Genomic DNA, 10,752 nt, shown 5'->3' on the forward strand with positions numbered 1-10,752 from the left:
ACACCAACAAACGCTCTCATCAGGAACAAACAAGGACACCTACTAACAACCAAAAAAGAACAAGAAATGTACTGGATAGAGCATTTCAAAGAATTGTTGAACAGAGAGCCACCTAAAAAGGAAGTAAACATCCAAGAGGCAGAAGAAGATCTTGATATCAACACAGACACCCCAACTAAGGAAGAGATAATTAAAGCCATCAAATCCTTAAAAAATGGGAAAGCTCCTGGCAAGGATAACTTAAATGCAGAATTGTTCAAGATAAATCCTAAGTTAGCAGCATCTATCCTGGCCCCTCTATTTCATCAGTCTGGGAAAGGGAAAAGGTGCTGGATGGGTGGACCAATGGGGTTATAGTGAAGATACCAAAGAAAGGAACTCTCAGTGATTGTAATAACTGGCATGGTATCAGACTTTTATCTGTGCCAAGCAAAGTAGTGTGTAAGATCATAGTCCAGCATATATCAAAGGCAGTCGATAGCGTTCAGAAAAGAGCAAGCTGGTTTTTGGAAAGTGCGTGGCTGCACAAACCAGATTTTCACTCTATGAAACATAATAGAACAATGCTTAGAATGGCAATGGCAACTCTACATAAACTCCATAGACTTTGAGAAGGCTTTTGATAGCATTCACAGGACCAGCGTATTGCGCATTCTGCGGGCATATGGGATCCCTCTCCATATAATCAACATCATCAAAAGCTTTTATTTCAATGTTGCATGCACTGTTGATCACAGTGAGCTCAGTTTTGAAGTCAAAACAAGAGTACGTTAGGGGTGTCTCATGTCTGCAATCCTCTTCAGCATTGCCATCAACTGGGTAATGCAGCATATAACAGAAGACATGCCAAGAGGCATTAAATGGACACCCTTCTCATCCCTTGAAACCTGGATTTTGCAAATGTCCTCGCTCTCCTATCACATACCCAACACCATATACAAGAAAAGGCAACTCAACTCAATACATTCAGCCAGCAAATTGGACTGAAAATCAACCGCAATAAGACAGATATCATGACGTTTAATATTGCCTCACCATCACCAGTATGGATAGAGGATTATGTTCTCACCAATGTAGAAACATTCACATACTTGAGCAACACCATCAGCCAGGATGGTGGAACAAGCCAGGACATCCAGAACAAAATCAATAAAGCCAGGAACACCTTCAGGAGCTTAAATACAGTCTGGAAATCATCAACATACAAAACCAAAACCAAACTCAAGATTTATCAGAGCTGAATACTTTCTACATTACTTTATAGTGCAAAATGCTGGGGAATGAGAAAGTATGACATGTCCAAACTGTCAACATGCCATACAACCTGCCTCAGAAAAATCCTCCGGATCTTTTGGCCCAGAAGAAACTCAAACCAAGACCTGTTGACGCAGTGCAGCCAAGAGGTTTTAAGCACCATCATTGCCAGGAGACATTGGAGATGGATTGGTCATGTGCTTCGGATGGAAACTGATTCCATCACCAGAGTGGCAACAAGATGGACACCTGAAGGCAAGCAAAAATGAGGCCACCCAAAAAGAGCATGGTGAAGAGCTGTGGAAGCTGAGCTGAAAAACCTGGAGCACAGCTGGGGAACCATTGAAAGACTTGCCAAAAACAGACAGGAGTGGAGGAGCTTCATCACTGCCCTAAATGCCAGAGGCGTAATAGGATGATGATGATGAATATAATTAATGCCATTCAACATGAATTTATGGGAAATAGATCCTGTCAAGCTAACGACATCTTTTTGGTGAAATTAACAAGTATGGTTAATAAAGGTACTAGTGTAGATGTAATATACTTAGACTTCTGTAAGGCATTTGACTTGGTGCCACATGACATTTTCATTTAAAAAACTAGAGTGATATAAAATTAACATGACCCACATTAAATGTATTAAAAGCTGGTTAACTCTGATAGGTCTCAAAATGTAATTGTAATAGGGAATTATCAACAAAAGGGTGTGTCTCTAGTAGGGTCCTGCAGGGATTGATTCTTGGCCCAATGCTATTTAACATTTTTATCAATGACCTGGAAAAATACATAAAATTATCATTGATAAAATTTGCAGATGACACAAAAACTGGGGGAGTGGTAAATAACGAAGAGGACAGGTCACCTCACAGATTCAGAGCAATTTGGATTGCTTTGTAAACTGGGCTGAAGCAATAAGAACATAAGAACGGCCATTCTGGGTCAGACCAAAGGTCCATCTAGTCCAGTATCCTGTCTTCGACAGTGGCCAATGCCAGGTGGCCCAGAGAGAGTGAACAGAGCAGGTAATCATCAAGTGATCCATCCCCTGTCACCCATTCCCAGTTTCTGGCAAACAGAGGCTAGGGACACCATCCCTGCCCATCCTGGGTAATAGCCACTGATTTTTACTATGGCTAAATGTAAATGTATACATATGGGAACAAAGAATGTATGCCATACTTACAGAATGGGGACTCTATCCTGGGAAGAAGTGACTCTGAAAAAGATTTGTGCATCATGATGGATAATCATATGAACATGAGCTCCCAGTGCAGCTCTGTGACTAACAGGTTCTGTTGATCCATAAAAAGGGGAATCTTGAGTAGGAGTGGAGAGGTTATTTTCTCTCTTTATTCGGCACTGGTGCAACCACTGCTGGAATATTGTGTCCAGTTCTGGTGTCCAGAGTTCAAGAAGGATGTTGATAAATTGTAGAGGGGTCAGAGGAGAACCACATGAATGGTTAAAAGGATTAGAAAATATATCTTCTATTCATAGACACAAGGAGCTCAATCTATTTATCTTAAGAACTAGAAGGTAAAGGTATGATTTGATTACAGTCTATAAAAACATACATGGTGAACAAGTATTCAATAGTGGGCTCTTCATCCAGCAGAGAAACGCGTAAGACAATCCAATATCTGGAAGTTGAAACTGGACAAAGGAGTAAATAAGACAGAGGTGGGCAAACTATGGCCCACGGGCCATATCCAGCCCGTGGTACTGTCCTGCCTGGCCTCTGAGCTCCTGGCCGGGGAGGCTAGCCCTGGACCCCTCCCCCGCAGTCTCAGCTTGCCGTGTCGCCAGCGCTCTGGGCGGCGGGGCTACGAGCTCCTGCCGGGCAGCGTGTAGTGTATTAAATTGCTCCCAGTAGGAATTTGCTACTTACAGAGCACCAGGACTGGCAGCCGTAAGTAGTACACCATAAGTAGCGCATTCTTACGGGGAGCAATTTAGTATACTACTCCTGGGTAGGGAAGGCTGTGCCTCCCCAAACAGCCTGGCACCTGCCCCCGTCAGAACCCCCGACCCATCCACCCCCCCCCACTCCTTGTCCCCTGACTGCCCCCTCCCGGGACCCCCCACCCCTAACCAGCCCCTGGAACCCCACCCCCATCCAACCTCCCCTGCTCCCTATTCCCTGATTGCCCCAACCCCTATCCACACCCCCGCCCTGTCACAGGCCCCCCAGGACTCCCATGCCTATCCAACCCCCCCTGTTCCACGTCCCCTGACCGTCCCCCCAACCTCTGCCCCATCGAACTGATGCCTGTCCCCTGACTGCTCCCCAGTACCCCATGCCCCTTATCCAACCCCTCCCCTCTCTCCACCCCCTTACCATGCTGCTCAGAGCACCAGCACTGGCAGCCATAAGTAGTACAGCATAAGTAGCACATTCCTAAGGGAAGCAATTTAATACAGTTAAACTCCATACAGTTTCGGAACCCCGATGTGGCCCTCGGGCCAAAAAGTTTGCCCACCCCTGAAATAAGGTATACATTTTTATCTGTGAGAGTAATTAACCATTCGAACAATTTATCAAGGGTTGTGGCGGAATCTCCATTGCTGGCAATTTTAAAATCAAGATTAGATGTTGTTCTAAAAGATATTCTCTAGGGACTTTTTTTGTGGGGCGGAATGTTCTATGCCCTGTGTTATACAGGAGGTCAGATTACATGATCACAGTGGACTTAGATTCTACGAATCTATGATTATGAGCATCTCTAAATCAATACAGAAATGAAGGACCTGATTTGGATTTCATTCTACAAACTAATCTTTTATGTATTTGGATGAATCTTGCAGACATGAAGCATCTATACAATAGAGTCTATACCAGGGGTCGGCAATGTTTGGCACGCGGCTTGCCAGGGTAAGCACCCTGGCGGGCCGGGCCAGTTTATTTACCTGCTGACGCGGCAGGTTCGGCCAATCGCGGCCCCCACTGGCCACGGTTCGCCGTCCCGGGCCAATGGGGGCGGCAAGAAGCGGCGCGGGCGAGCGATGTGCTGGCCGCGGCTTCCCACCGCCCCCATTGGCCCGGGACAGCGAACCGCGGCCAGTGGGGGCCATGATCAGCCGAACCTGCTGTGTCAGCAGGTAAATAAACTGGCCCGGCCCGCCAGGGTGCTTAACCTGGCGAGCCGCGTGCCAAACGTTGCCGACCCCTGGTCTATACAATACAATCCTAGCATCTGTAAGTTTTCTTGCTGACATCACTGGAACCAGAATTTCACCTTTAGGACTCTTAATTCTGTGGCTAACATTGTCTTTCTGATCTGCAATGAGAGTGTTTCTCCACTTAATTTTACCCCATTTAGCATTTTCACATTGCAAAAGAAAGTTTGGGCTCCTAGCCTCAAAGAATTAGTGTAGATAACTCTAGCAAACACATTACCAAACAATGTATGTTTCATGTTGATATTGCTTCCAGCTACGACAAATTATTGTCCCAATCTTTTTTCCTCCCCCCACATCCCATTATGTGGTATGGAGGGTATGGAGTGGGAAATAATCTCCCTCCAAAAGCCTGTACAACTGTCATAAGGGCAGACTCTGATTAATTCATTATAAACTCCTTGGGTTAAATCCTGCCCCACTTGGTGAAATTCCCACTAACTTCAATGGGGCCAGATTTTCACCCCTTGAGTAGTTGCTCAGTCAATGTGCAGGTTAAGGGCCCATTAAAATATATAAGAAGTTTTAAATCAATTGCTTACCAACATGGATAACTTTACACTTACATTTTCACCTGCTATTGTGACACTCCCCAGTCTTCCCGTGTATTTCACGCTATCTGCACTTAACACTGCTGTTTCTGGTGTTTTTTACTACCCGATTCTTTTTATTGACCATAATAATTTAGTGTCATCATCAAACTTCATCAAATTGATAGCCAATGAAAGATATTTATTGTTTTACAGGATTTTATATTTCAACACCCATAGGACTTACAGCGAGAGTTCGGCTTTTTAGCTTGACTTTAGTTCCGGCTTCAGATCAATTCTGTCTCAGTTTTTGGTACGTTAGAAAGCATCTGCAAGTTACATAATTACTAAGTATAACCTTTAATTAAGAATGAAATCATATGTAAATGTATTTTTGTCATAAATTATTTGGTCAATTGGTTCAAAGTCTACAACCTGGCTTAACCATGCAGCAGGAGTGCAGCACAGTTCTGCAAAGAGTTTGGATTTCCATGACAAACTAGAGATTCCTCTGGTGAAATCCTGGCCCTATTGTAGTCAATGGGAATTTTGCAGCTAGGATTTCACTCCAGGTCTCTAACTATCCAGTTCCATAAGAAATTACAATATGGGCCTTGATCCAAATCCACAGAAGTCAATAAGAGTCTTTCATTGACTCCGGTGAGCTTTGAATCAGGCCCTATAGCAGGGATTAGCAACCTTTGGCACGCGGCCAAAGACCCATAATGAAGTCATGAGGCTTAAAACCTCATATTATAAAACCATTCTAGCTTGTTGAGCTTTCAGATGCCAGTCCTTCAGAATGACACATGCTGGAAGTCTGGTGACACATATTGGAGAGATGCTGTCATAATCAAAATGTGTTTAGAATATCAGTTATCTGAGTCTGAATATGATATTCTTTTGATACCCTGTATTGTAGAAATGTATAAATATTGGTGGGATATTAGAAACAAATTCACAGAATTTATTGGGTGAAAATACATTAAAACCTTTTAGTTTTTGACTCGTCTTGACTTCAGAAAGCTACTTATGAAATGAAAAGCTTGAATTAGTATTTTCAGTATGATATTTCTTTTTATTCACTCATCTGGATGAATTCCAGTCTGATAGGATAATATCAAATCTTGGTATTTCCCCTCCAGGTATCATATGTATGGTACTAACGTTTATCGTTTAAGTATTAACATCATGAATAGCAATAACATGGAAAAGACAGTTTTCCAGAAAGAAGGAAATTATGGAAACAACTGGAATTATGGACAAGTAACATTAAATGAAACATCTGACTTTAAGGTTTGTTAAGCTATTAATCTTTTTTATTACTTTAAGCTAACTCTCTTTCACTTTATTTTCCAACCACCTTTGGAACTATTTGCAGTATTCCACATCTGCAAAAGTAATATCCTTTGTTGTCTACTAACACTTACTGTCAAATAATTATTAGTATGCAGAAGACTGGGGCTTCAGAACTGGACTGTGTATTTTCTAGGGTTTAAATTATTGTTGTTGTTGATATGGTAGGTCAGGGAGACTTACTGCTGTCTGAGGACAGCCAGCTTTGTATCCAAAGAGAGCTCTTTGTCACAGCAAGGGAAATCTGAGAACATATCCAAATCTGATTGAAAGTTGAAATACCTTGACAATGAATAAAATATGAAGCATTTGTCCCTAATGAGATTCGACCAGAAACTTTAGATTCCCAAATAGTTCAGCCAATTAATTACATAATTATATATTTGAATTTAGCTTCAAAAGGAAATGTTTTTTATATCCAGCTGGGTAAAAAAATGACTCTACTTGTATCAAAAAGAATTAGTCTATAGTATAACTACACTAGGTAATTCTTTCAGCTATTCTGGATTAGACAACAAATTCATTCCATAAGTATTAGGGATGACTAGTCTTGTTATGGTGGTGAAGATGAGCAGCCATTTGAGCAAAACCACTGCCAGAAAAGAATGCTAAAGATTGCAGTTACCATCTGAGCAAACAAATGCTTTTGTAATATGGGTATAGTCAGTTTTCCAGGAAACCTGGGTTTCCTTATAACACCATGAAGAATATTGCATTTGGCTGTTCAGATCACCAGCGCTTAATATTTGGTAATAGGCTTGCTGTAGGTAATAGTAGGTTTGGGGCACAATAACAACAGTAAATTATCTTCTGATTAAATTAGTGCAGCTCCTTGGAAATCAAAGGAGCTAAGCCAATTAAGGCCAGCAGAGAATTTAAACCATAATGATTTCTGATTCTGTGTATGGAAACTTCATTATAATAGATAATGAAATTATAGAATTGTGTATTTAATCTCCTGACTCATTTGATATATAGGGGATAGATGAGTGGATCTCTCTGTTTGTAAGCATAAGCCACAACCTAGTCTTGTGTAGTGCTGTTTCACAAAGTTTTCTAGCAGGGAATTATCTCTTCTCATTAGTGACCCACCAGTGGAATTCCAGACCAGAGATTATGGTAGAAATTAAAAAAATGCATGAAAGAAGGGGAAATCTGTTCTGAAGGCACAGACGGTTAGATAATTTAGCATTACATTCTAAATTTGTGTTTTCCATGAATTTCAGGTTATTTTTGATGCCTTTAAAAAACCAGGTCTAAGTGATATTGCCCTGGATGACATTGGACTGATAAGTGGACAGTGTAAGGAAAGTATTTATCCAGAACCAACTTTGGTTCCAACAAGCACTACTCCACCTTCACTTCCCAGTAAGTCTGTTTTAAAGTAAAGTATATGTTTATTTTCTAAGAATATATTTGTTTTTAAACATTTTCAACTCTTTAATTACTTAGACCTTTGTTCATAGTTACAAATCAGGGGTCAAAATCTTAGCTGACATATATCATCAAAGTTCTGTTGACATGCACAGGGCTACACTGATTTACATCTGTTGAGGATCAGGGCCTAGATTTTGAAAGTATCAAAGAATAAATCATCTAAATTTTTAAGGCCCACTGAAGAACTCAAATCCTGTCTCAATAATATGTAGAAAGGGAAGTTTCCTGGAATTTTATTTTAATGTTTATATCAGACTTTAGGTTTGGGGGCACCATCCAAACATTCTTCCCGAACAACAGTTTAATTTAAAGTTCATGAGCCATTAAAAACATTGGCTGTAAACCTCCTTTCTGGTGCACCATACTCCTCTGTCTACACCAGGGGTCGGCAACGTTTGGCACGCGGCTCGCCAGGGTAAGCACTTGGCGGGCCGGGCCAGTTTATTTACCTGCTGACACGGCAGGTTAGGCCGATCGCGGCCCCCACTGGCCGCGGTTCGCCGTCCCCGGCCAATGGGGGCAGCGGGAAGCCGCGGCCAGCACATCGCTCACCCGGGCTGCTTTTTGCCGCCCCCATTGGCCCGGGATGGCGAACCGCGGCCAGTGGGGGCCGCGATCGGCCGAACCTGCCGCGTCAGCAGGTAAATAAACTGGCCCGGCCCGCTAGGGTGCTTACCCTGGCGAACCGCCTGCCGAACATTGCCGACCCCTGGTCTACACCATTCCTGGAAACTTCACAGGAGCCATTGTGTGGAGACCACAGAGATTTAAAATTCCAGAATTTATATTGTTTGAGGGGTTTTTTTTTTAAAATTCTTTAATGCAACCATAATTTTGTTTTTAGAACATGCATATAACACAGCGTAGAATCAATATAACTGATATTAACTCAGTAAGCTAGATCCACCGATCCTTCTAGGTGCCTTAGTAAACATATGAGTAAAACTGGTCAAAAAATGGTGAAAATTTATTTTGTTTTATTTTGGAGGGCTTTTTGCTTTTTTTTTTTTTTTTTTTGTGGAAAAAATCATGAGAATTTTGATAATTAAAAGAAAAAAAAAACTTGATGTGTGCCCAGAAGGTCTGAAATAATTGAAATTAACAATAAGTGCACAAGAGTCCTGTTTCATACTGGAGTTACTGTCATTTATAAATCCTTCTAGTTGCTAACTTGACAACATATAGTAAATAATGATGGTCTGAAATTAAAATAACGGGGGTAATTTATTGGCTGGGTTTCCTATCACTCAAAGTTCTGTTTAGTAATATTGACCTTCCACTAAAAATCCCATCACCTCTAAATGTAAAGCATCAGTAAAGGAAAGCAAACTAAGACTTTCTGATTATATAATAAAAGATTAATTTTAAACCTTCCTTGCAATAAATATAAGAGGAAAGGAAAGCTCAATAAAAAGTTTCCGTGTCCAAAGTTAAACTTGGATAACAAATTAATACTAATCACCATAATAAATTAGTTTAGTTCTTTCCTTTGTAGGCCTTCATTTATGTAAAATTCTCAGTGAGTTTTCAATAATATTATCTAGCAATATGGCATTCACTGAGTGAGAACACGGATCGTTCTTGGTTCATGAAGCAGTGTGATGAAGCTATCTTAATTAATTTCAGTCTGGATGCATACTATTCCATTTGAGCAGCATTAGAATTTGAACGTTTTTGAGATTGAAGCACGAGTAAACTTCCACCAGTTTTTAAAATAATGCAAAAGAACGTTGAAGGATGTTCTAATGGTAGATAAATGACCAACACACTGAGCAGTTCCATCTGTGGGATAATGGAATCAGTATAAGATTTCTGTTTTACCACTGACAGCCATGTGCTGACCTGATTTTAAATCTATAACACATTTCTGAAGGTTTCAGAGGGGTAGCTGTGTTAGTCTGTATCAGTAAAAATAACGAGGAGTCCTTGTGGCACAGTCTCTAAGGTACCACAAGGACTCCTCATTTTTTTACATTTCTGAAGCTGAGTTGTATCCATTTTCCTATACCATCACACAAGAACTGAAAATTTCTGCACAGTTGAAATATTAAATTAAATCATTTATCTAAAGTATCAAGACCAACATGTAACATATAATTCATATGTTCAGCATGGAATTGATGGTAAGCACCCCGATTGTCCTTCATAGTGAAAATAAAGCATGCTTTCTGCGGACACAGGATGGTAGAAAACTATGAGCATACCTTGTTTGCTTTCCTGTATCTAAGGCATACTAAAAATTATCTTCTTTTTAAGTTGTCAAAAGTCCTAAGTGCTTCAAAATAATATTGCACTACAAAGATGGACTTACTACTGATACTGATTTCATTAAAAATGTCATGTCAGAAAACAAGAGATGAGAGGAATCTGAGTTGAGTCAATTTCTTCTGCTAGACATTATGTTTCAGTAAAATGTGGCATTGTCTTTTGCAGTATCACAAAACGTTATTGAAATGCTAAGCATTTCTGTAGCTTTTTTGCATAAGACTGTCAGTTCTACATTTTTATTTGCAATATTCATTGCTGTAATCTGTGAATGCTCATTTTCAAATCATGTTATGACACTGAGCATAGCACACAAATAGAGTGGAAATGACTAAGAGTGTTTTTTGCAACGGAGTTGGTTGTACCCGTCTAGATTGTGATCATGGCCAATGCACAAGGGATCTTTATGTGAGTAAGGGATTCAGGGCTGGGCCCATTTGGATTAATTAATAGAGCTGTCTTCAAAAGTGCTCAGAAAACCTTCTCCTGTAGTGCACAGTTGCCAACTTTCACGCGGTAAATAAGCACCCCGACTTTCACAATAAACCAAAAATCAAGCTAATCCCATTTCAAAACAAGGCCCAAACAAGCCAATCCCTAAGAGCCCCAACACTCTATGTGACTAGATCCCCCCGGCGTGCAATCTGGGACTATGATGGGCCTGCTGTGTACCCCTGACTCTCTCCCCCCACCTTGTTCCTGCTTGCCCCCCTTTGCACGGAGACGATCA

At 41.0% G+C, this 10,752-nt stretch overlaps 1 protein-coding gene across 1 annotated transcript in view; it reads left to right on the forward strand.

Annotated features, from left to right (window-relative positions):
- Positions 1–10,752, forward strand: part of TMPRSS15 (transmembrane serine protease 15) — a 91,209-nt gene that overhangs the window by 35,442 nt on the left and 45,015 nt on the right. The window contains 3 exon segments of the mRNA XM_026652663.1: positions 5,181–5,277; positions 6,110–6,260; positions 7,547–7,688. Coding sequence (XP_026508448.1) covers positions 5,181–5,277; positions 6,110–6,260; positions 7,547–7,688 — 390 coding nt within the window.

This window comes from Terrapene carolina, unplaced genomic scaffold (genome assembly GCF_002925995.2).
Source record: "Terrapene carolina triunguis isolate 2854851 unplaced genomic scaffold, T_m_triunguis-2.0 Scaffold38, whole genome shotgun sequence".
In the NCBI taxonomy this organism is placed as follows: domain Eukaryota; kingdom Metazoa; phylum Chordata; order Testudines; family Emydidae; genus Terrapene; species Terrapene triunguis.